The 27,648-nt window shown below is 46.5% G+C and overlaps 1 protein-coding gene across 1 annotated transcript in view; it reads left to right on the plus strand.

Annotated features, from left to right (window-relative positions):
• Window positions 1–2,912: 2,912 nt before the first annotated feature.
• LOC311149631 (ski oncogene-like) overlaps window positions 2,913–27,648 on the plus strand; it is a 74,159-nt gene continuing 49,423 nt past the window's right edge. The window contains exon 1 of the mRNA XM_084186825.1: window positions 2,913–4,269. Within this exon, the coding sequence (XP_084042951.1) occupies window positions 3,364–4,269 (906 nt within the window). The 5' untranslated portion in view covers window positions 2,913–3,363. The remainder of the gene's footprint in view (window positions 4,270–27,648) is intronic.

Genomic DNA, 27,648 nt, shown 5'->3' on the forward strand with positions numbered 1-27,648 from the left:
CAGCAGAGGTAACTCGGGGTCTTCCATTCCTGTGGCGGTCCTCATGAGAGCCAGTTTCATCATAGCGCTTCAAGGTTTTTGCGACTGCACTTGAAGAAACTTTCTAAGTCCTTGATATTTTCCGTATTGACTGATCTTCATGTCTTAAAGTAATGATGGACTGTCATTTCTCTTTGCTTATTTGAGCTGTTCTTGCCATAATATGGACTTGGTCTTTTACCAAATAGGGCTATCTTCTGTATACCCCCCAACCTTGTCACAAACAACTGATTGGCTCAAACGCATTAAGAAGGAAAGAAATTCCAAATTCCCTAAATGGCACATCGACAGATGTTTCACCTGGTCGGCTCTGGAACAAATTATGGTTAAGAACCTTGCTAAATGGCACATCGACAGATTTTTCACTTGGTCGGCTCAGGTATTCGAACCAGCGACCTTTCGGTTACTGGGCAGCATTTAAACCACTAGCCTACCTGCCGCCGCATACAGTGCATCTCACTTATATCCATTAGGCCTCCTTGTAGCTCAGTTGGTAGAGCATGGCGCTTGCAACGCCAGGGTTGTGGGTTCGATTCCCACGGGGGTCCAGTATGAAAATGTATGCACTTACTAACTGTAAGTCGCTCTGGATAAGAGCGTCTGCTAAATGACTAATATGTAAAAATTACCAACTCCACATTCCTCACCCCTTGCCGCTTATGCAGACATGCCAGTGTAACAGTAGACCATTCCTGCCCAATGGCTCTCAGACCTCAGCACTAGGATGTGCACGTTGTCAAACAGATAAAGCCCCAGGTCCCTCTCGTCCCTTATCCGCCAGCCATCTGGGATATAGCTCATCTCTATAGCTCCAGATCTGGGGATATAGCTCATCTCTATAGCTCCAGATCTGGGGATATAGCTCATCACTATAGCTCCAGATCTGGGGATATAGCTCATCTCTATAGCTCCAGATCTGGGGATATAGCTCATCACTATAGCTCCAGATCTGGGGATATAGCTCATCACTATAGCTCCAGATCTGAGGATATAGCTCATCTCTATAGCTCCAGATCTGGGGATATAGCTCATCTCTATAGCTCCAGATCTGGGGATATAGCTCATCTCTATAGCTCCAGATCTGGGGATATAGCTCATCTCTATAGCTCCAGATCTGGGGATATAGCTCATCTCTATAGCTCCAGATCTGGGGATATAGCTCATCACTATAGCTCCAGATCTGACAACCCAACCTGTGGACTAGTGTGGGTGGGTTTCTGAGGAAAATGGAAAGACCCTAGCCTGGGTACCAGTCTGTCCACTTACACTCAAACATTGTCATAATTGTCATTTCAAAGAGGATTGGACTGATCCATTGTGGAAAATGGTTGAAACTTTTGGTGTAGGCTTTAGCGAGTGGATTGCCTCTGGAGGGTAGGTCATGATTGGCATATAAACTCAATATAACACATTGGCCATTGGTCTAGGGGTCAGAATATTCCTCACATGAACATTGTAGCCTACTCATTATTATGTTTGCTATATGCCATGTAAATATATTGATGATATCCGGAGTACTAATTTATGGCCTAATTTATATTGTAATGACCTCTGTGACGGAGCACCGCTCCAATTGCCATGCGGTTGCAGTTACATTGCCTCATAGCTAGGAGGAGCCACAGGAACGGAAAATAATTGCCTCACCTTTCATTCTTGGCTCACATCATCACAGCAAATCTTTATTGGAGATGACAGCAAACAACAACAGAGCCGACCAAATGAACAATATTGCAATGCTGGTGTAGACTGGCATACAGTTAGTTTCATGAATCTTTTGAAGGCCGATTAGTAGTAAAACAGTTTAGTAGTAAAAAAGCTAGTCTACACTACACAAATTTAAAAGGCAAATAGACAAATTGCTCAAGTTAATTACACACCAGTAACAAAGTACATTTTAAATGCACAGTGAAATTTTCTTACTTTCCCCAACTATTTTCAGCACAATAGGAATGATTAGATGTAGGCTAGTCCACTTGATTGTAGCCTAACACCCACTGCACTGCTCAATTGCTCATACGTTTTAAGTGTGCATATGCATGCCCTCGTTGTTTTACATTACAATTAAAACTAAAAAACCCAGGGGGAAAGTGACTCAAACATAATTGTTTCATTTCATAGACAGTGCTACTACTGTACGGGAGCTCGAACAGTATAGCCGTGCTTGTACAATTAACTGGCACATCTATGGAGTAAAACAAGTCTATGCGTAAAAACGGCCTATGCATAAAATGAATGCGTCCAAATAATAATAATAATAATAATAATAATAATAATAATAGTTATTCATATGTGGCTATACCCTGAAAATATGTGACCGTAATATGTGTTCTTCTTCCCTAGTTTCCGCAATACAAATTATAAGCCAGCCTGGAAAAAATAAACCTAAATAAACAAACAAGTCTAAATTTGACTGTCTATTGCAAATTCCACCTATTCTCTTTCAGTTACAGACGTTCTTAGCTGTGAATAAAGGGCTTCAATGAGCCCTGTGCATTTTTTCGCCTTTGCATAGTCCGCACAATGCTTCTAGGAGAAGTAGGGGAGTGCCGACTTGTTCCTGGAAGAGCCAGCCTGCGTTGTCATTCACATTCCTGGCTGGGATTCAATGACTGAGCCAGACACACAAACACTGAGAGAGGGATGCGAGGGAGAGAGAGAGAGAGAGAGAGAGAGAGAGAGAGAGAGAGAGAGAGAGAGAGAGAGAGAGAGAGAGAGAGAGAGAGAGAGAGAGAGAGAGAGAGAGAGAGAGAGAGAGAGAGAGAGAGAGAGAGAGAGAGAGAGAGAGAGAGAGAGAGAGAGAGAGAGAGAGAGAGAGAGGGCAAGTGAGTGAGCGAGCGAGAGCAACCCAGCTCACAGACTAGCCATCTCCACACAGGCGTAGCGAACTGCGTGGGTAGACGGAGTGTTTGCATCGGGCTCTACTGCAGTATTTCAAACTGATTTGTGTATGTGTTTTACACCTGTTACATAGAGAGAGAAGGCTTTGCTTTATCGGTCGATACTTTTTCTGGAACTTCAAAAGCGTATCATTTCAGAGGGACGCGTTTTAGAGTTTCAGAGGGACGCGTTTTAGATATGGACAGTTGGGAGTCTACTGCAGGGGAAGACTCGCCGGTGTCACCATTCGCCTAGTAGGCTCCTAGTCAACGGAATTGGAAACTCACTATCTGGGACTTTTTGTGGATGTTTGATGAAGCGCTTTCCGCACTTGGCTAATTCTGGGATACCTTGGATTTACAAGGAACCGGGACCTATCGTGTCTTTCGATTGTTTTAGTTTGCCCCAGTTGAAAGGAACTCTCGCTTTCAAAGTCGTAGTGAAAACATGGAGACTGTAACTCGACAAAGCTTCCAACCTCACCCAGGACTGCAACAAACCCTCAAGCAGTTTCATCTGAGTTCTATGAGCTCCCTCGGCGGACCGGCGGCGTTTTCTGCTCGATGGCCACATGACCTCCTGTTCAAGAAGGATGGGAAAGAGCCCGAGCCCGTGCTGCATCTGCCCATGCAACCACCGACAGTGATGCCGGGCCCCCTCTTCATCCCGTCCGACCGATCCACGGAGAGGTGCGAGACTGTCCTGGAGACGGAGACTGTCTCCTGTTTCGTGGTCGGCGGCGAGAAACGGCTGTGCTTGCCGCAGATCCTCAACACCGTCCTTCGGGATTTCTCCCTCCAGCAGATCAACTCGGTGTGCGACGACCTCCACATCTACTGCTCCAGGTGCACGGCGGAACAGCTGGAGATCCTGAAAGTCATGGGGATTCTCCCATTCTCCGCGCCTTCCTGCGGACTCATCACCAAAACGGACGCGGAGCGCCTGTGCAATGCCCTGATTTACGGGGGCACCTACCCTTCGCACTGCAAGAAAGAGTTTTCTGGGTCCCTGGAGCTGGAGATCACGGAGAAAAGCTTCAAAATATACCACGAGTGTTTCGGAAAGTGCAAGGGTCTCATCGTCCCGGAGCTGTACACCAGCCCCAACGCAGCCTGTATCCAGTGCATGGACTGCAGACTCATGTACCCGACCCATAAGTTCGTGGTGCACAGTCACAAATCGTTGGAAAACAGGACTTGCCACTGGGGCTTCGACTCCGCCAACTGGAGGGCATACATCCTCTTGGGCCAGGATTACACGGGGAAAGAGGAGACAGCGCGCCTAGAGCAGCATTTGGACGAGATTAAAGAGAAATTTGACTTCGCCAACAAATATAAGAGGAAAGCATCAAGGGTGAGTTGAAGTCAATGTTACAATGTAGTTCCACTGTGTTAGAAGTGTTGTTACATTATACGAATGTGGTTACACTGTTGAACGTTTGTTTCCCTATATCTTTCTTGTGTGTTGTTGTGTTGTCTTCTTGTAAATACTATGTTATCTAGAAAGTCAAAGACTCCTATCTAGAGTACACTATACTATTGGTGCAAACGGCAATGACTTGTCCCTGCCATGGGTTTGTTTAGACTGGAGGCGAGTCTTTTCAGTATTTGGTAACACTTCACATATTGTTACTAATTGTCCACCAATACCAGCTAAACGCCTCTGGTGGCAATAAAATCATTATTTGCCTGTGAAACACCTCTGCGGGTGTCAATGGCTACATTTTATTGGCCTTACTTTAAAAACAAACCCATTTACCAACAAATGACCCTATAATAGTGTTACAACAACTACCGAGAACTCATGTGATGTAAGGACGGGACGAGGAAATAACGTAATCATTTGTAAAGTCCGGAGAACACCTCCTACAGCAAAACTCCCCCCTGTCCTGCACGCACGCACCCCCTCACCCTTTACAGCTCTTGAGGTGGGGGCTGCCGCTCTCTCAGTTCGCACTTTGCAGTGTATTGTAGCTGACTGGCTGTGTTTGAGAAAGATGCACTTGGTCGGCCAACGTTATCTCAGGTACTTGAAGGTGGATGTTTAGTTAACCAGGGCCTCATCCGTGCGTAATGGGAGGGGGGGGGGGGGGGGGGACGTCTACTTTGTCAGCTGAAGAGCTAGTAGGCTTTTCGATGAGCTGGCTCATTTAGCTCCATTCACCTAAAAGAGCCGCCTCTTCATTCAAAATGCTTAAAAATCGACCTATAACCATGAAACAATTTAACATCTCCAATGTAAAGCCCTAAAGGTAGACTACCATTATGTCAGATCGTGAAATGCGCTTTCATGGCTGGCTATCTGATGAGCCCCAAATGAAGGGGAGGGGAGCTTATCACACACGTGAGAGGGGCTCAGAGTCTCGTCTCCTGCATGCCAGCCAGGCTCACCTTTTTCGGGGTAATTGAGCTCTGTGAAGAGTATGGGAGCCTCCGGTCGGCTAACCCTGACTTTTACATTGGAGGGTAGGCTTTAGTTTAAACTGCTACTACAACAGGCAGACCCTTGATTATAAGGGCTCAGACACACCAAAAGCGTTTGCTGGCGGAGAGGACTTGGCACCGCTGAATATAATTTGCTAACCGAGTGCGCACCGAATTTACATGTAGAATCACATGAAAAATGTCAGCAGCCAGACGTCTACAGCGTGTTGTCCCTAAAACACAGCGCGCTGAACGATCGGCAGACGAACAAGATCCACATTCAGTGCGATGTGAGCGAGCCTTAAATCATATGGGGGGATTAAGTTTGTGCTTTGGGGTGGGGAGGCAGGCAGAGGGGGGATCAGCCTTCCAGTCTTCCTCTAGCTAAGACTGATAAAAGAGCCACCTCCACAAATGAAAGGCGAGCACGGTCATTTGCATGAACTGTTAACGTGAATAGAGTTGATGAAGCGGGGATAGGAGTATTGTGGTGGAAACATCATATGATCCCAACAAAGGGGGACATTCACCGACCCCCCCCCCCCCCACACATCACACAAACTATTTTCCCTTCCCCCCTATGATCTACTCCTTTACCCCTTTCAGCATAAAAGGAGGGTGAAAGGAGAGTGGGTGATTATGGTAAGACACTTTTCGGTGGGCCATACAAACAAAGTGGAAGTGTTTACCAACAGAGGTCTAACAATTCACCACCACAGCCTTTACCCTTCCCTTTGCCAGTATCGCAGGAGGGCAGAGCCTTGCCATGCACTGTCAACACTGTGTCTCTTGGCACTCATCTGTATTTAGGCTTGAGTGGGGGAATCTAAAGGACCCCACTTTAAAGGCTTCTTCTATTTTTATAGGGTCTCAAAAGGCACCTGTGTGTTAGACATTGTTAATATGAGTCTCCTTTGAATTCACTATTTTTTTAATCTAGCGGCTTGGTTAAAGCAATGCTAATGAGATAAAATGTGCAGAATCTTGAATTATGATAATATTGCTAAACTTCTCTCGCTACTGTACACGTCTCCCTTTGTCAGCACATTTCACCAGGGGTGTTACTTTAAAATGCGTTTCTGAGAAGTAAGTAAGTGATAGACCAAATTGGACTTATTGTGCTTTCAATAACTTCTCTTTTTTTCTTCAGTTGTTGGCGAGAGGAAAGGGTGGTTTTGTGAAGGGTTGTGAATATAGCTGGCAGCCATCTCACAGTCAGACACAGGAAGTGAGCTCGAAGGACTTCCTGGCCTCGGAGACACTTTGTTCCTCTGAGGAGCAGACCGCTGCTATCGAGCAGTAGTCTGGGCATTACCCAACACACACACATCTCACCCATAGACAGAGAAATTACACCACACCGACTTTGCAGTATACCTTCCTTATTGCAGCCTACTTCCCTTATAAAGGCTGTGTTGGAATTTGCAATAAAAGTGCATTCTCCGTTTTAATTTTAGATGTGAGCGCACCGGTGTTGACTGTGGGAGTGCAAACAACAGTGAATGAGCAAGTGAGTTAGCTCAGTGATCTGTTGAACGGGCTCAAAGTTTACAAGTAGGGTGTGGAGCAGTAGGCTAGGTCTCTAAGTTCACCATGCCAATGTTGGCTTGCCTTTATCATGGTTTCTGGCTAGTACACATCATCAGTGGCTTTCCGCGTCAGGATGTTTAGATAAGGATGGCGGCCGCAGATATAGGACCTTCCTAGGTTTTATTTAACCTCAAGACGATGTGATTTATACACGCCCCATCTGTTGGGAGGAGATATGAACGTGAGAGAGAGAGAGAGAATGGGAGAGAGTAGTTGAGGCTTAGTTTATGCACAGGCAGCTTACGTTCTCACCAACAGCCAAGTTTTGCTAAGACATTCAGCAGCAGCACAGTCTTTTGGTTGCGTAAGGCGAAAAAAGGAATACAAAAACGTTCAGACTCGGAGCCTAAAAATCTCAATGGTTCAGTGGTTTTCCCTGCCTGGCACTGTACTGTAGCATGCTGGTTGGTCGCTCTCTAGTGCGGCAGGGCTATCAGACGCTGTTTAGTTGGGTGTTTTGGCAGACGCCGCATTGGGGAAGTCAGCAGACATGACTAGTAGTTAGCCAGGGAAAAACTAGTAGTTAGTCTGGGCTGGGAAACGGGAGAGTTGCGACAGACGTTACATTCCAGACCTGCCACTCCCTGCGAGAGAGAGCGGAAACAAGCTCATTACGCATCGACTGCAAACCCTCTTGAATAGGCATGAATTAAACCTGTCCCCACACCTGCACGGCACTGTGATATCCAACCCTCCACCGTCCAGTCTCTTTGGGACAGGAAAATCAAGTTGTTTTCCCCCTGTGTTTCATTCTCGCGCCGGGGTGGCGAGGAAGGCTTTTGTAGACAAAGAGCAGTTGTTAGAGAGAGAAAGAGAGGCTGTGAAGGCGGGTGCATTCAGATAGGACTTTCATGATGATGCTTTTGGTCTGCAGTTGCAATTCAAAATGGCAGAACCCTAAAACTGAGTTTGGACCACAAACTCTTTTGTGGACTCTCAAAAGGGTGGCAAACGTGCAAAGAGATCAATTTTGTAGAGTGCAAGCCAGGTAGCAGGCAGGCCCCTCTCTCTTTCTGCAGAGTCAGCCCTCTCTAGCAAGGAGATCTGGGAGCCTCGTTGTTTTCAAAAGCACTGCTCCAAAAGTGTGGCTGGGCTCCAGACCCCATTTCGCAGGGGCTGAAACTTCCCTTCCCACTGCCCAAAAATGTCCCCGGTGCACCTTGGGATATCTGGCCTCCAGCTGAAGGGGCCGCTTGTTGGAGGGGGGAAAAGGGAGGGAAGGAGTGAGGGAGGGAAAGGAAGGGGGTAGGAAGTGAACTCCCTGAGGGAATAGAGAGCCATGTCCTGTTTCATATGCAAGGCACAGGCACGGCTAAGCCTTTTGACGGAGAGCCATATCCACGCTGTGGACAGCACAACAGCTGGTAGCCATGCATATCAATGGCCACAGAGAGAATATCCCTCTTCACTTCTTTTTGGGGGGGTTTTCAGTAGGGAAAATGTAGCAACTGCAGCTGCATTAAAATACACATACGGCTGCTATGGGCCGGTAGTTTTGGGGTAGTGGTGATGATGTGGATTGATTGAAGGAGGACTTTTTTGCTTGGTGTTGTCGTGAGGGTTGTTGTGATCGCTGAAGAATCATCCATGACTTCTGTGTGTGTGTGTGTCTGTGCATGACTGAGAAATGATCCAACTCTCCAGAAGCCTGCATGGCCCAAGAAAGAGCAAGCCATTAATTCACTTAGGGCCTAGCTAAGTGAGTCCTCCTCCAATCTCTATCTCTGACCAGGCAGACTGTGACTACTCTGTGTTGTCTGGGTACAGTGAGCCCTGCCTTGTTGGACCAGCATGATGGGTCAGCGGGATCAATAGGATATTGACGGCCGGGGTCTTCCCCTGTCAAGGGCGGCTGAAGACTCCATCACTCCTTCACCTCCACTGCATAACTAGAATGGACATGGGGATGTCTGTTTTCTTGTCTGACCTCATATCAGTTCTATCGACCACACAGGGTAGTTGTGCAATGAACATCTCATTGCAGTTGGTTTGATTATTGAGTTTAGCAGAGCTGTATGTCGAGAGGTACTATATATGGTTCTAAATCTATACGTTGTTTTACATGGCTCTGACTTTTAGTGCTTTACTAATACTTGTCTTAGTGTGCTTTCTTTCTCAATGATACGAAGGCGTGGATTTCATACTGATAAACAGATGCTGATTCCACATTGGAGATAAGGCGGCGGAGGAAACCTCCCTTTAACAATTTGGATGGTAATTGCTTTGTAGCTTGAATGGTATTCAAATGCCAGTCAATTACGTTTCTTATTTTAATTAGCAGTTAACTTCGTGTGCGAAGAGACTCACGTTAATTATTTGCCACATGTGCTGCTCACTTGCTCTGCTTTTGTTGTCTCGCTGGAAAGAAAACTGGGGGAAAAACATACACTCGCCTACGTATTTATTTGGACAGTGAAACTAAAATGTGTAAATTTGGCTTTATACTCAAGCATTTTGGAGTTGACATTGAATGTTTCATATGTACAGAATGACATATTTTATTTGAGGTTATGTTTATACATATCTGTTTTACCGTTTAGAAATGAAAGCACTTTATGTGTCTTGTAGTCCCCCCGTTTGAATATATTTTCTCTCACATAAGTATTTGGACAAATTCAATTAGTGTATTAAAGTAGTCAAATGTTTAGTATTTGGTCCCATATTCCTAGTACGCAATGACTACATGAAACTTGTGGCTGTACGTGTCACGCCCTGGCCTATATAACTCCAGCTAGTTTGGTCAGGGTGTGAATAATCTATGTTTGTATTTCTATGTTTGGTCGGGTGTGGTTCCCAATCAGAGGCAGCTGTCGCTCGTTGTCTCTGATTGGGGATCATACTTAGGCAGCCAGTTTTCCTGCCTGTGTTGTGGGTTTTTGTTTGTGTTCGGTTAGTGTGGCTTGTTAGTGTTAGCCTTCCGACGTCACGTTTCATTGTTTTTGTATGTTTATTCAGTTCAATAAACATGGATGCATTTCACGCTGCGTCTTGGTCCGTCCCGTTTATGAATGATCGTGACAGAAAACCCCACCACCAATGGACCAAGCAGCGTGCCCAGGAGGAGCAGAGAGGATGGACCTTGCGGGAGATGAGAGAGGATCTGGCAAGGCAGATGGAGGCCCCGAAAGGGATCAGGGTGGAGAGACAGCCCCAATAAAACATTTTTGGGGGGCTAAAAGGGTGGTCGGGGAGCGACAGAAAGGCGCCTCGACCACTGCACTCGTGGGGGCTCAAGGAGGAGTCCTCACTGGAGGAGGACGGGGCGCGGAGTGTAAAGGACGGAGACAGTCTTAGACCTCCAGCGCCGGTTCCCAGTCCGGTACGCCCCGTACCTGCTCTCCGCACCAAGCCAGTGGTGCGTGTTCCCAGTCTGGCCTGGCCTGTTCCTGCTCCCCGCACCAAGCCAGTGGTGCGTGTTCCGAGTCCGGCCCGGCCTGTTCCTGCTCCCCGCACCAAGCCAGTGGTGCGTGTTCCCAGTCTGGCCCGGCCTGTTCCTGCTCCCCGCACCAAGCCAGTGGTGCGTGTTCCCAGTCCGGCCTGTTCCTGCTCCTCGCACCAAGCCAGTGGTGCGCGTCGCCAGCCCGGCCTGTTCCTCGCACCAAGCCAGTGGTGCGCGTCGCCAGTCCGGCCCGGCCTGTTCCTGCTCCTCGTACCAAGCCAGTGGTCCCCTCAGAAATGCTAACCTCCCCTATTATTGGTAATGGTGAGAGGTTAGCATGTTGTGGGTGCATGGTCTTTGTGCATCTGTAACTTCTCACTCATCATTATTAACGATTCATTAATGATTATCCGTAATCATGGTAGCATTAATGTAGAAGTTCAGAAACATATTCTATTCTTATTTACATAAAAGTGACTCCAAAATTACACAATACATTATTTACCATTAATTTCTATTGGGGGCAACATAATCCGAAACAACCAAAACAAACTGCAAATGCATACAACAAGTTTGTAGAGTCACAAGTTTTGATGTAGTCATTGTGTGCTAGCAACTTTTGACTAAATGCAATACACTATAAGTTAATTTGTCCAAATACTTATGACACCTTCAAATGGGGGGACAAGATACATAAAGTGCATTCATTTCTTAGCGGTAAAACGGATATGTATGAAAATACCCTCAAATTAAAGGTGACATTCTGTACTTTCACCTCATATAAAACATTTGATCTCAAATTCTAAATGCTGTAGTATGGAACAAAATCTTTAGCTTCACTGTCCAAATAAATACGAAGGGGAGTGTATAGGTGTATTTTGTAATTATTTCCTCTGAGTTGGGAATCAATGGGAATTAGGTGGGAATCAAGGCTCGTCTTTGGAAAACTTTGAGGAACCAATGTGTTTCAAAATGAAAAGTGCACAGCATCACAACACGGCATCACAACACGCGTTATTACGAAGCAACCAGGGAATCACAGGTGACACGCTTGACTGTGGTGTCTGGGAAATTCTTCAAAAGAGCACAATAACAGCGAGGGAGAATAAATTAAATGTGCCGATTCCTTTCATTTCCACCCCGCCGGCAGCTATTTTAATTCACAGCCTTTTAAAGTTATTCGAACAAACGGGGCTTCTCTCTATGAAAGGCTGATTGTTCACTGGAAAGACTTGATAAAACAACGGATCTAAAAGTGATCTATGTTCCGTTTGTTTATTTATTCAGAGGGCTTTTTTTTGTTGCATTTTCTGTTTGAGATGGCTAGTACACAGAGGCTTAGTTCTGACACATGCAGCATTATCAATGGAAGTTACAGTACAGTAATTCGTATACTATCATGTTAAGCTCCCAGGGGTTTGGTGTTATTACTGTGGTTGCTCTGTATGTCAATAGATTCTACGAGTCCTTCGAGTATTATCCCTCTCTCCTTAGCGATCTTTTAGAAGCTCACTGCCTGCCATCCTCCTCCACACAAACTTGCGCTCGCGTCCGCACACACACACACACGTCCCTTGGGTCCCACCCTTCCACCAACTCCGCCACCACTGTCGTCCTTGGGGAATAGCACAAATCCTATGTGCTGGAAAAGGGAGCAAAAAAAGACAAAAAGAGAGAGAAGTTCAATCCCTCATCACAAGCCATTGTCTGCCCTGCCTCCTCCTTCTCCTCTTCCAGCGTGTCCCCTCCCCTGCCTCCTGTCTCACCCCCTGCCTGCCTGCCTCCCGGTCAGTCAGAAGTGTCTGCATATGACAAATGGAGATCTGGGGGACGTGCTTTATGAGCAGCGAAGGTCAAGAGGGCTGGAGAGTGCATTAATATACCTGACTGCCTGAGTGACTGGGGAGCAGTGAACAGGACCTGGTGTGCTATGTCACTCTGAAGGAAAGAGGGAAGGTGAGAGGGGGGGGGTTACAGGGAAAGGTCCCTGTAAATGTAAATGGCTACGGGTATCCCTCCCTCCCCAAAGGGAAAAAGTAGTCACAGCAGGTTACCCGGGCTACCGATTCTTGTATCTCGTAGCAACCAGAAGATGTTTGTCAGTTCGTAGTGTTGTGACATCACACAGAAGAACCCGATGACTTCTTCTCAGTGTCGTAAATGTTTTATCAGCTGCCCGGTTGTAATTTGATGACTCGTACAGATTGCCGAGTTGCGAACTACAATGTGTTGATTTTTATTTTTTTATTATTGATGGCGGATTACCGTAAGCGGCAAGGGCCTCCTTCTTTATTTAATGAGATGGAATGTTTGCCGGAAGGCTTGAGGTTTGAAATATTCATCGACACACATGGCACTTCCATACAAACTATTGCAATTGGCTACACATTCAACCTCCATCCAATCAACCACGACCGCCGCCTCATCCAATCGCCTCAGGGCTTCTACAGCCATCAGCCAATCAATGAAATTATGACGTAGGGCATTTATTGGGCTTAATCTAAGTTTTCAATTAAGCATATATGAAAAACCAAACACTTTGGTAACCAACAGTACTTGGTTCTAAGAGGAATCTCCTCAGAAACACACACTGTAAAGATATTAGCGCACCACCAGACAGGGAATTCCCAACAAGTATTTGTGTGCGCATGGCCGATACTCTTTGTTTTGACTCGCGGCCACATATCACAGTATATCAAGAGGCTAAAAATGAGACGCCGGCGTTTTCTCACATCTCTGTTTGTGTGTGGATAAAGATAGATGCAGTGTTTGGCGGGCCGTGATGGTACAGTAGTGGCATGTCCGGTATGTGCATGCATAGCTCTCTCTCTCTCTCTTTTCAAGGCGTGGCCCAGTCTGTCGTTGGCACACACTGGCACTCAGAGACTCTTCAGCCTGCCCTAAACTCAATTGTTCTGGGGAGTAAGAGAGGACTAGAGAAACTACCTCAATATACTTTAATAATATAACTTGTCATGAACAGCCTGGAGACTATATGCTCTCCTTCACATATTGCAATTCTGTTGCATCTCATTCAGCTGATTTATTTTTCAGGTTATTATAATAAAATTGCATGAATATGTTTATTAGGAAGTGTCGGTAAACGGTATGAATTGATGACGCTCATTGAAGTCCTATTGGTCCAGTCCTGCGTGGGTTTGTAATGGGAAAGCGGCTGTGTGTAGAAGGTAGCAGATTGCTGAGAGAAAGAGAGAGAGCGAGATAGAGAGAAGGGAGAGAGTGGGGGGGGGCTTCATTGGCATGGCTGGCTGGGGGCGATTTGTGCTGCGTCAGCCCGTACCCTCTTTGTGTGACGGTGGTGTCGGCCTTTTGAAAGAGCGCTCTGTCACATGACCTCCCCCAAAAATGATGATCCCTCTCGCCCTCTCTGCTCTTTCAGCTCGCGGAAGCCAATAGTGTGCCTCAGAACAGCTCCCACGGGGGCAGATGGCTGTCTGACGAAGGAAGCCAGACACACACAAAAACACACTGCTGCATACATACTCGCAATCACATAAAAACTATTATACAGCACTATCACAAATGCTTGTCAACAGTACAGTCATTTAAAAGGAAAGTGCTCTACATTCTGTTTTGGTGAAAGTGTTTTAGATATGATGCTTCGCAGTGAGGCGTTTTTTTATTAACACTCGTCTAATCATCTAATGCTTACCTAGCCAAATACCCATGTGAGAGACAAGGGAACATTTGAATAGGAATGGCCTATTCTGCCTAATTTGGTGTGTGATTGTGCATGGGCAAGCGTGTGTGTGTCTGCATTTTTTAATGCCTGGATCAGCTGTAGGAGGAGGTTAGCATGAGCTCACTGCCTACTCATTTCCATCTCCATCTGTCTGTCTCCCACGGTGATGGAGGCTTGCCTCTCCCTGCCCCCTCTCCACACACACACACACACACACACACACACACACATACACACACACCTCCCGTCGTCAGGTGTGTAGGCAGGCACTGTTATGAGGCTGTTAGGCGGCTCACAGGAGAGAGTCATGAGGTAGGCAGGATCCTACTCCAACTGTGTTATGGGAAAAGCCAATTCCAAAGCCTGGCTATTCTTGTTTCAGATTGAAACAGCACGATTAGACTGGAGGGCAGCTGCTAAGTGTACTTCTCATAGGTTGCACCTCCGTCACTCGGTCGCATCATGCCATTGTTATGAACGTTCTCAAGCCACCCTCTACCGCGGCGCCATAGTGGTGCCCTAAAGTGGTGATAAACCCAGTCATTCTGGACGGAGGCTAACTACTGTTTAGACTAAATTCCACAATAGTGCCTGGAAATACGATGACATTGCTAAAGTAGTCAAATATTTAGTACGAAACAACTTTGCCAGCATTATCATGTCGTCAAATTTACTTTAGACGGATGGCAATGTTGTCATTAGCTAGCAAAGTTCGTCAAAAATAGCTAGCAATGCTAACGTTAGCTAGCTACAATCTGGTGGCCTCCCCTCAATCTTATACTGCATCTAAAATCAATCTGGCGACATCAAAATGATGATAAAAGGTTTTCCTACTAGTTATTATTTGCCTCCTTTTGAATGTTGTTGTATTTCCAAGCCACTGTAATGCACTTTTGATGAGATCTTCATCAGCACTCATTGACGATGCATTGAGTAGAACGCTCAGTCGGGCATCAGTCCAAAACAAACGTTCAAAACAATATTGTGATTAAACATGCAATCCATGAATAGGGGAAATCGCTTTGCTTTGCGGAGTGGATGTATGTAGGCTGCATATGTTCAGTATTATATGTGGGGATCGGGGGTGGAGGGGTTGGTAAAACAAAGCTTCTGTATCAGAAAGATGCTAACGCTATATGCTACCACAGACATGCTTATAGCAAACAGAGAGAGCCTGCTGCCCCCTAGACTGCATCTCTCATTCGGAGGATGGCGTGACTCAAATGTCCCAATTCCCACAACCCCCGTCCAAAAAAATAAAAATAGCGGCGTCATGATCTGTCACTGCAAACATTGGATGCCAGGCCCTGTGTGGCTATGAAAAGGCTTGGGGGTATTCTGTTGTGGAGGGAGGCTGCAACCCCCTCTTTTGGGGGGTGGGTTAATGATTAAAGAGTGGTCGTGCATGCTTAGCCGCAGCCATGTCGAAGGGCAGGTCCCATGGGCTCTGGGGGGTATTGTGACCCCCTCCTGGGACTGGGTTTTGTGGCCTTTGTCATCTCTTTCTATGGAGGGCATCAGCTGGGACATTGCGCTCCCCCCACCCCCCTTTGTCGCCCCGTCACTTGTCCCAAGCTGCTGAGTCACAGACGACTGCTCATTACCTTCCCCCTCCTCTACCTTTACTCTCCTCTGTTTGCGCTTCCCTTCCTAGAGTTTTACTTCTAAATGAATGAATGCTAGCTAAGGTGCCAAGAAGGGATATGCCTACATACAAATAGCAGATCTGGGTTCAAATACATGTGTATTTGAGTATCTGGTTTTTAAAAATAGTTTTTCTGTGTATTTGAGTATTTTCAAATACACAGCCCAAAACAAATACCTTTATAAGAGTATTTGAATGGCTATTTGTAAAAACCAAATAGTCTGCCAAATTGTATTTGACAGTATGTTCAAATACTTATTTGAAATACTATTTTCGATACCTGGGTTAAATGCATGGGAGTGCATTTGACTCAGTGTATTTGAGTTTTTAAAATACTTTCCAAGTGTATTTCCAAATAAATGTAAATATTAAACTACTTGTCTTTTCAAGTAAAATATATCTGAATACAGTGGGGGAAAAAAGTATTTAGTCAGCCACCAATTGTGCAAGTTCTCCCACTTAAAAAGATGAGAGAGGCCTGTAATTTTCATCATAGGTACACGTCAACTATGACAGACAAATTGAGAAAAAAAAATCCAGAAAATCACATTGTAGGAATTTTAATGAATTTATTTGCAAATTATGGTGGAAAATAAGTATTTGGTCACCTACAAATAAGCAAGATTTCTGGCTCTCACAGACCTGTAACTTCTTCTTTAAGAGGCTCCTCTGTCCTCCACTCGTTACCTGTATTAATGGCACCTGTTTGAACTTGTTATCAGTATAAAAGACACCTGTCCACAACCTCAAACAGTCACACTCCAAACTCCACTATGGCCAAGACCAAAGAGCTGTCAAAGGACACCAGAAACAAAATTGTAGACCTGCACCAGGCTGGGAAGACTGAATCTGCAATAGGTAAGCAGCTTGGTTTGAAGAAATCAACTGTGGGAGCAATTATTAGGAAATGGAAGACATACAAGACCACTGATAATCTCCCTCGATCTGGGGCTCCACGCAAGATCTCACCCCGTGGGGTCAAAATGATCACAAGAACGGTGAGCAAAAATCCCAGAACCACACGGGGGGACCTAGTGAATGACCTGCAGAGAGCTGGGACCAAAGTAACAAAGCCTACCATCAGTAACACACTACGCCGCCAGGGACTCAAATCCTGCAGTGCCAGACGTGTCCCCCTGCTTAAGCCAGTACATGTCCAGGCCCGTCTGAAGTTTGCTAGAGTGCATTTGGATGATCCAGAAGAGGATTGGGAGAATGTCATATGGTCAGATGAAACCAAAATAGAACTTTTTGGTAAAAACTCAACTCGTCGTGTTTGGAGGACAAAGAATGCTGAGTTGCATCCAAAGAACACCATACCTACTGTGAAGCATGGGGGTGGAAACATCATGCTTTGGGGCTGTTTCTCTGCAAAGGGACCAGGACGACTGATCCGGGTAAAGGAAAGAATGAATGGGGCCATGTATCGTGAGATTTTGAGTGAAAACCTCCTTCCATCAGCAAGGGCATTGAAGATGAAACGTGGCTGGGTCTTTCAGCATGACAATGATCCCAAACACACCGCCCGGGCAACGAAGGAGTGGCTTCGTAAGAAGCATTTCAAGGTCCTGGAGTGGCCTAGCCAGTCTCCAGATCTCAACCCCATAGAAAATCTTTGGAGGGAGTTGAAAGTCCGTGTTGCCCAGTGACAGCCCCAAAACATCACTGCTCTAGAGGAGATCTGCATGGAGGAATGGGCCAAAATACCAGCAAAAGTGTGTGAAAACCTAGTGAAGACTTACAGAAAACGTTTGACCTGTGTCATTGCCAACAAAGGGTATATAACAAAGTATTGAGAAACTTTTGTTATTGACCAAATACTTATTTTCCACCATAATTTGCAAATAAATTCATTAAAAATCCTACAATGTGATTTTCTGGAGAGAAAAAATCTCATTTTGTCTGTCATAGTTGACGTGTACCTATGATGAAAATTACAGGCCTCTCTCATCTTTTTAAGTGGGAGAACTTGCACAATTGGTGGCTGACTAAATACTTTTTTCCCCCACTGTACCTATAATATAATAATAATATGCCATTTAGCAGACGCTTTTATCCAAAGCGACTTACAGTCATGCATGCATACATTTTTGTGTACGGGTGGTCCCGGGGCTCGAACCCACTACCTTGGCGTTTCAAGCGCCGTGCTCTACCAGTTGAGCTACAGAGGACCACAGAGGACCTACTTCCTACAGAGGACTACAGAGGACCTACTTCGATTGTATGTGAAAGTAATTGAGATATTTCAAATAGTATTTGAAACCAGGTCTGGCAAATAGGTGGAGGACATTGACACTGTATCATCATAAACATTCATATTATCCTATATCCTATAATGCATTATTGAAGATTATATAATATTTTATAGAGTCATGATGTAGCTAGCCACAATGTAGCTTACCCTCCTCTTTCTGAGGTAAAAATGAAATAAAAATGTCATCAGAAACGACTGAATGTGTGTGCGGCTGTTTACTTTTGGGCAGTGCGGGAATTGTGTGGCCTATGTGGCATCTATCTTGTGTGGAGAGAGAGGGTAGGGCAGAGATATCAATCAGTAAACATCTGTGATCTTTGCTTCGTTTAGTCTACTGACTCTGCCTGGGTTAATCTTACAGAAGATGAATCTGACGGGAGACGGAAGTAATTGCCCTATCGATCCAACAAAGCACTTGTTCTGAACTTTGACCAGTGACTAGAATCTGCAACTGTTGATCACCACAGCTAGGCTACATTTTGTAACAAATAGAACAACACATTTCTCCAAGCGTAACTATCACACAATCTGTACTCCAAGCGTAACTATCCACTATAGATGTCAGTACTCAGTTGGACTACCTATCCATATTATGTAAACTGCTATACATTGACCCAGCAACAGTTAATTGGTTAGTTTTTGGTAATTTGACCCATTCTAGATTCAAGTAATTATTTCCCAATACAAATAGGCTAGGACTGGAGAACAGTCAAGAAGAATGAAGTGGATAAGTTAGAGAGAGAAGGGGGTTTGAGGAGAGAGAGATAAGGGTGGTATTCTGCTGTTGGTGGCTCACCCAGGGGATCAGAGATCAACTCCCAGTCCCATGCCACTCTTCCCCTCAGGCTGCCGGGAGTCACCGGACTGGTTCCCCAAGAATGTCTGTCCCAAATTATCTACCTTCTACGTCTGTCTGTCAGTCAGTCAGTAAAGGAGGGCTTTGAGGATTAAGTTTAGACTGGATCTAGTGAGCAAAGAGGTGGAATTTAGACTGGTGCAAGGGAGCAAGGTAGTTCAATATAGACTGTTTAGAGAGCAAGGTTGGCTCAGTTTAAAGCTTTTCGTTAAGACTGTAGCCAGCCAGCGGGGCAGCAAAAGAAACAAACTCGGCTGCCGGTCACACCTTGCCGGCTTTTCAGGAAGTAGAGGTGGGATGTGTATGTGTGTGTACCCCCCTCCTCTCCTGGCCTTGCCCTCCGGCTCAGTTTACGCCTCAGGAATGAAGTGTTGGAAACAATGGCTTATAATGTCATTAACATCTTTCCTGCAGTCTCTCCCTCCAGCCTCCCCCATCTCCACCTCCAAGTCACTGATCTCCCCAATGAATCCCATTCCAGCCCACTCTGGCAAATGAACTGGCAGCATAGATACTAAATAAAACAATGTGATGAAAGGGGATCCCTCCTCCTGGAGTCCTGTAGGGCGCCTGGGTCTCAAGTTAAGGAAGCTGCCGCCAACCACGGCACACAACTCTTTCTTTCTTTCTTTCCTTTTTCCTTTCCCTATCCCATGGTTCTCTCTCTCCCCACCTCTCTAGGCTTGAGTGAAACCTATTGATTTAATGTCCCCTGTGCCCTTCCCCCGCCTCCCACTCACACAATCTCTCATAGAAACACGCATTTACTTACACACACACACACACACACACACACACACACACACACACACACACACACACACACACACACACACACACACACACACACACACAATAAATGACGACATGCACACACACTCCAGTCAAACACACTCACCACCACTGAAACAAACACTCCCATAGTCCTAGCTACATGCCTAAATGTTCACACAGTCAAACATCCGCACATGCTATTTACACACAATTGCACCCCCAACACTCCGCCAGGGCAGACAATGGATCTCTTGAAGCCCCTGGCTTTATAATTAATGTAATTGTAGATGTGCAGACAGGGAAATGTGTGGAGTGTGTAACCGCCTCCTCAGCATAAAGCCTCCCCAGGAGTACAAAGGCATTATTTCCCTGCATAAGACCCTATCCCTAGCTGTTCTTCAAAGGGGAGACTGTCAAGGCTATCTTCAGCAGTGGGACATCTGTTTATATAAAGCATACCACCATTTATATCCGTCCCTGTTAATCTCCCTCCACACCCGTGTGTTGTGGGGGGGGGGGGTGTCTGTGTGTGAGGGTGTGGAGCGGTCACCTTATTCTTATTCCATCTCCTGTGACCTCTACCCCCTTTCACTCGGCTCATCTGGTTGCCCTGTTTAATTATCTTTGCAAACACACACACACACACATACATACACAGGTCAAGGCTCCTGGTAAACCTTGCCCTCTGGGCCACACAGACTCATCCAGAGGCTGGAGAAGGCAGAGAATTATGGAAAACCTCCCTCCCTCCTTCCACCCCCCATCTCCAGGCCTGACCACTGGTGGTCTGCAAGGCTCTGGATGAAACAAATTCCTTTGTGTGTGTGCTTGTGTGTGTGTGTCTTTCTTTCTCTGTATGTCTGTTGTCTGTACAGCATGTACCTTTTCACAAACACTAGCCAGAGACAGTGCATGTCGCAACCCAACAGTCCAACGGATAGGCCTACACGCTGCCGATACAAATGACTGAACTCTTTGTCCGTCAGAGTTTGTTGGACGGTCACAAAAGAAGGAGAGAATTCTTGGCCCCGCTTCGCGCCCGAGACTGTATATTTATTTGACGTTTGGAAATCCAATCCATCTGTATTTTGCGGTAGGAAGGATACCTTAGCAAGGTTAGTTTCATAGGAGCGAGCGAGAGCGAGAGGCTTGGGTTTTGTACATGTTTGATTTTCCACTCACTGGCCGAGCCGGTTGGTATTATTGTAAGAGAAAATTAGATGCAGGGCGAGTGTTTAGTCTTTGCGAAAGGACAGAGGGAGATGTGTTATGTTATGTCTCTCTCTTTCATTATCACTTTCTCCTTCTCTCTCTCTCTCACATGTTCTCTTTTTCATTCTCTTTTGCTCTTTCTTTTTCTCTCTGACTGTGGTATTCTCTCTCTCTCCCCCTCTCTCTAGCTCTCTCTCTGTCCCCTTCCCCTCCCCCTCTCCCTCCCTCCCTCCCTCCTTGGCTGGGGTTCCTTTCTTTCCCTGGCTGTCATGTAGAAGCCATCCGACTCAGGACGTGCCATGAAACATCAGAATCCACTTCCTGCAGAAATCAATACATCTCAGGTCCTGTGCAGACCCACATATTGGCATACGGCTGGGAACGCGTGCACACGCGCAAATCTGCAGTGGCATGCTTTCACACACACACGTATACACACACATCCTCGGGACACAAATCGGAAAAGAGGATAAACGAATTGCCCTTGTGTTGGAATTAGACTTGGCCTAAAATAAAAATGTTTATTGCACCATTTATGTAATGGCGGCCTCAAAATGTCTGTGGTATTCAGAGCGCCCCACCCTCCCTGGCTGAAAATGGATGTGGTGTGAAGGGATACTGCTGTGCCTTGTCTGCAAGCTCTCAGCAAGTCACCCAGCGCCACTACAAACAGTACTAGCAAAACATTTCAGGCTACAAGCTAAACCCACTGCACTCAGCACTTGGATGGGATGGATGGATGATCCCCCCTCCCTCCTCAATGCAGCAGTAATTAAATGATAGATCCCCGATGCGAGCGGGCCAGAAGTGAAGGGATGACCTCACGGGCACCTAATCGCCACGGTGGGAAAACCCGGCGGCTAATGTGTCCATTAGCGTCCTCCTCCGCCGGAGAAACGAACATAGCTAGAGAGAAATGACTGATGAGGAGGAAAGGAACGAACAGAACACATCTCCTTCTTCAATGTACTGAGCTCATTCATAGCCCCATTTGACAAAATGGCTGCCGACAAACTCCTGAATCGAACACTCCACTCTTGTGATATTTTTTAGTGGAGACAGGTTTTTTTGTATCAAGCTCTGGGTGAATGGAGTTAGCTTGGTAGCTTCAATGCTATGCTTTTTGGCATGTTATTGAATGGAGTTAGCTTCCCACAGTTCCTAGCTTCACTAGCTGGCTGTGTGTATTTTGGTATTTTCCATCAGCGGGGATGTCAAAGGCCATTGTTGTTTCCTTCCTCGTGCGCCAGGCCGGCCACAGTTCAAAGGTCATCGAGGTTGCTGATGCCAGAGTTTGCTCTGAAGTGTCCCACCTACTCCCCTCCCACCCCCCTTTACCCCCTGTCCCACCCCTGTCCACAAACAGTGGGCTGCCTGCATGGGCGTGTCACGTGTCCTGAGTGGGGTGATCGCCCAGTGGACAAACAGCAGCAGGGGTCACGCAGGAATGGACGGTCCTTTAAAAAGAGACAGAGTGCACGCTTTGACGCTCCCGCACACCCCCCATCTGTCATAACACACACACACACACACACACACACACATCTCCCCCTCCACTTCCTCCTCCTGACTGACTAAAGGCGTCAGCATGCTTCAGTTCGGCAGAACTCAGCTAACCGAACTGAACGAGTGTGCTCGCATACTCCCATAAAATACCTTCTCTTGGAAAATGAAAAAAAGCGTCAATAGTACTGTTTGTCCGAATTATAATTTTGACGTCTTTGCCGACGAGATCTTAGTCACGCAATTTTACATGTAACTAAGATGTTTGGTGCAGTATTTGTCAATGAAAAAAGGTGCGCAAAAACGAGTCGTCTCTCGTTGAATGACATCAAAGACTTTATTTAAGAATCTCTACCAATCTCCTACGAAGGGGCGTAGACTTCGCCTCCGAACTTCGGCTTGCCTTCAGAAAAAATGTAATGTGTCCGAACAGCTGAAAAAACCCTGACCAAAGTCCAAAACGAACAAAAACGTCACAAAATGTCATCATAATATATGCACAAACTCTTACCGAACTGTTTCGGCTGGGAAGCATGCGGACGCCTCAATAAGTGGACGCTGTTAATAGTCTGTGGTGTCTCGCTATGACCCTTCCCCCCTCCCTGGCTGCGGTGGAATGGAGACTCTGGTTTTGATGTAACACCACAGTGATTTCCTGTGAGACTGACACACCCAGCCAGGGTTAGGTTGTTGTGACTCTGCTTTTGACTGTCACTCTGGGAGTGTCACCTCTCCTGCAATTTATCAACTGTCTTCAGCTTATTATTAGCTACTCCAAGCTTGGTGTATTTACCAGGCAAGCTGGATTGGGAGCATAGCATAGGCCTATGGCACATCTCTAGTGTCCAGGCAATAGTACGAGAGGGCTCAATCGTTCATTGAATGTAACCCGAATATTAGTGTGCATCAATTTACCTCTCCTCTTGTTTCTCTCATTCTTTCCCACCAGTCTCCCACCTTTCCCCCTCCCCTCTCTCTTTCTCTCTCTCTACCCCATTCCCCCCTCTCTGTTTAGACTTGGCCACTCTGAGCCCTTGTGATCTGGCCTCCGAGCTAAGTCTCTGTCCCTCTCGCTCTCTCCCCCTTTCTATCTCCCAGAGTTCAACTAATTTGGAACAAAATGTCAGGGGCTGGCCACCATGGCTTGTTTGAGGCTGCCTGAACTAAAGCGCCTTTGTGCCTCGCCTTATAATTATTATATATTTTTAAATAAATACACATAAAAGCTACCCAAAACAGGCTTTTTAGCCAGGGTGCCTACCAGCCTGTTTGTGCCGTAGCACTATCAAAGTTATGGAGGTTACCAATAAAACCATGAAAAGTAAGAGGAAGAAGCTGCTGTAGAAAGGACTTTTTCCCCCTCATGTCCTAATTCACGATGACCATGCAACAGGACAAAGGAGGTTTCCCATAGGCAAGGCAAAGAACACCGTTCAAGGCAAACACACCCTTTACCATGTCTATTTTCTAACCATGTCTTTTTTACTCAGTGTGAATATGTATGTGTGACAGTGGCGGTGCCTGGTGAACTTTGAACCCTGGCTCAGAGCCTTGGCCATGTCTACCGTAGTAAACACATCCCGGAGGTAGATAAATGTTTATTTAACCGTCGATAACCACACAGCCTCCGGTGCAGGAGCCTCCGGTGCATGTCTATGTCTCAAATAGTCTACGTGTAACACTTCACTTTCACAACATTTAACATATTCAAATCACACAAATTAAATTTTCTGCCTTAAAACTATAACTACAACACCTGTCTGTATAAATACAATGGCATTGGTGAAAGCTAGGCTATATACGGTAGGAGATACTATTGAAGGAACTCCCATTGGAAGGGTGTGTTTAGCTTTGACCTGAAGTTCAATGACCCAGAGTTCACTATAGAACTATAGGGCTGCAGTGCAGTGTGTGCGTTCCAAATGGCACCCTATTCCCTATGTAGTGCACTACCTTTGACCAGGGCCCATAGGTTTTTGGTGAAATGTAGTGCACTATAGGGAATAGGGTGACATTTGGGAAGCAGACCGTGTCCTTTGCTCTGAAAGGCTTTCAGTACAGTGCTCCAGGGCAGTGGCTCACACCAGCCAGGATGGCAGAGGATTTTCTATTTCAGTCTATTAGTTTGATGGGGTGATGCAGACAGTCAGACACCTCTATGGCGGACGGGGAGAGATAATGGAGGGAGGGGGGAGAGTGAAAATGTATTTACTTAAGTGTGTGTGCCAAGGTGCCAGACAGCGTGAGTCCTCTGTGACAATCTCTCTCTCTCTCTCTCTCTCTCTCTCTCTCTCTCTCTCTCTCTCTCTCTCTCTCTCTCTCTCTCCCTCTCTACCATGCTCTCTCTCGTGCTTGGAGAGAGCTGAAGCATTAAGGGAGAAGCAGTAGTCTCTGTGTGTGTGTGTGTGTGTCTAACGCACCGCCCCTGCGCACGCTTGGCCCCACATTATCCCAAATGCTACTGTGATTGGAGCGCTAATGTGGTTGCTAAGCAAATCTGCCCTTCCTGTGCTAAAAAAGAATGGGTCGGCTGCTTCCTGGCTGGTGGGTTGGACTGGAGGGGAGCGTGCCGGTGTGCTAACACACGAAGGCACGTGCTCACACATACACGCACGCACACACGCAGACACACACACACACGCACATGCACGCAGACACACACACACAACGCACGCAGACACACACACACACACACACAGCTACATGCAAGCTGAGCTGGCGGGTGGGCCTTGGCTCTGTCTGCATGTCTGGCTGTCTGTTTATCCCAGGAAGCAGTCTGTCTGTCTCTCTGTCTGTCTGTGCTGAAGCAGCCAGGCCCTCCAGGGAGCACAACAGGAAATGTGGAGTTTCTCAATGAAATCACCCCAGTAATCATTATATAATAATCATATCACAGGCTAATGCGCTAATCCGTTTTGCCCATCCCGAATGGGCGAGGGAAGTGCCTGCTGTGAAGAGATCACTGGCCTAGCTTGCTAACACAACGCATAGCTAAGCTAGCCTAGGTGTAACCGTACTCTGGCTTTGGGCCACAACGGAGTCTATTTCTGGCTGGCCCAGCCGGTGAAACGTCCTCCTCTACTGGAGAGGAAGCTTTCTCTTAGAATAGCCCCGGAGCGCTAACTTTAGCTTAGCGTAGCCTAGTGTAGCTGTAGCGCTCTCCCGTTAGTTGTCGACTAGGTTTTCAGTAAGCCGAGCCTGCAGGTGTGGGTCAACTGTACGTCAGGGAGAGAGACAGGGGGAGGTGAAGGGGGGAAAGGGTCAGTTCCTCAAGGCAATTTAAATAAACTGGCGGATGGAGAGAGCAGCCTGGGGGCTAGCGTTTAGCGCCTGGCTAGAATTCTGACAGGAGACCGAGACAGGTGGCGCAGCAATTAGCGTAGCCAGAAGCCAAGAGGTGACTGTATGACGTGAGAGATAGACAACGGGATCCACTTTCAAACAAATTTGTTTGGGGTTGTGTGTGTGTGTGTCGTTTACTTTGACCTTCTCAGCATTGTAGACTACTTACCTTACTTAACAAACTATATGTGCAGTCGACTTCTACTTGGACCACATGCATTTTCTGTGTGCGGTAAGCTTCTACTCAGAAGTCTCATAGTTGATATGTAGCCTATCCCAGAGCTTCCCTTTTCCCATAGTGCAACGCTCCTACCTCCATGTAATTCTGTATTCATACAACAGTAATATCAAACTAGTACATATATTTCCATTTACTTGCACTGCTAGTGACACATAAGCACAAATAACAGCACACAAATAACATATGCGCTGTGGGATAGCTATGACACGCTATAGAATAAATATAAAACTACTATCGTCATCATGATAATTTTTATTAAGTGCTGTTTCGAGCTCTAAATTATTTCCAAACAAAAGGGCCTGAGAAAGAGGCGGTGGGAACGTGTGAACGGCAGGCCACTGACTAGAGATCTTTGCTGTAGCCCAGTTCTATTTGCGAGGGGGTCTCGTGTGCCTGCTCTGACCTGATTCTAGTCGGCATCGTGTGCGTGAGTCGAGCACGTCTCTCCTCTTTCTCTCTCTCCCTCTCTTTCTCTCTCCCCCACTCCGGAGCCGCATTACTGTGCGCCTCAGCGACTCTGCAGCACAGCTCGGTCTAACATAGTGAGAGTTACACACACCACACACACACACACACGCATGAGCAAACACAATACTCCCTCTCTTCCATAGCCCGGCCTAGCATGCTCACTCACCTCAGCTACTTACAGTACAGACAAACTGGGTGTTGGTGGCGATAGCCTATAGAGTATATCTACCCTATAACATGACAATATGGATCAAGTCTGTTTTATAGCAATATATAGCGATACAAAATGACAATGCCAGCTACTTATTAGATAGGCTACTTCATGGTGTTGGTGTACTAGGTCAGTGTAACATATACAAGTGTAAATAGTGACTCTTTACATTGCAGCATTCAGCGAGGCAGGTGGAAAGCTCGGTGGGTGTGTGATGCATTCTGCAGGGTTAGGGAATATCTACGTTGGCACATGTGCACTGCACTGCACGTACACACACATACCCCCCACACACACAGACTCGCGCGCGCACACACACACACACATGGGGCCTGGCATGTCGACAGAAACCCTGAGAGGTAAACGAAGCCAGGGTGCTCTTAGACACGTACTAGATTACCGCCTCGCTAGCCGTGTAACCTGACGCCGTGTCGGCGCTGACGTCTCCCCTTATTTTCCCTCCCTCCATCTCCCATCTCCCATCCAACCCCCCGCTCATTAGCACTCGTCCCTCTCTCTCCCTGTTTTTTTTTTCATGGCTGACTCACATGTTTTTTTGGGAGGGTCTGGGGGGCCTGTATTTCTCCTTTCACTCCCCTCTCCCTCCATTCCCCCCGTTTCTCCCTCTCTGTCAGATGGCCTGTTGTTTGGGAGGCTGATGCAGCATCTCAGGCCTGTCACCCCCAATTACCCAGACGTGGGACTCGGCCTCTATCCCTCTAATCCTTTCTTTCTCTCCTTCCTCTCTTTCTCCACCTCTCCCTCTGTCCTTCTCGCTGTGACATAAAGGGGGTGGCCAGCGAGGCCACTGTTGAGGCGTTTATGTAAGGGCCTCACTGACCAGCTCCAGCCCAGTTACATGTTATGCACAGTACTGGGTATAGTTCCTAATCTTAAAGCTCGCTGGTTTCTGTAAACAATTACAGTAGCTGTGGAAGAAGCTTCAGGCAAAGTATTATTTGTACTGTGATAGTTTACCTATCGCCACACACCTACAAGGACAGACAGACATGCACGCACGCACACACTTTAATAACCGAACGTAATGAGGCTATGATCTGGTCTCAGACACTTGAGTAGAAGAGAGAAAAATAGAGTGTGTGTGGAAGAGGAGGGACTGGGGGAGAGGTG

This window comes from Coregonus lavaretus (assembly GCF_964263955.1).
Source record: "Coregonus lavaretus genome assembly, chromosome: 22".
Classification (NCBI taxonomy): domain Eukaryota; kingdom Metazoa; phylum Chordata; class Actinopteri; order Salmoniformes; family Salmonidae; genus Coregonus; species Coregonus lavaretus.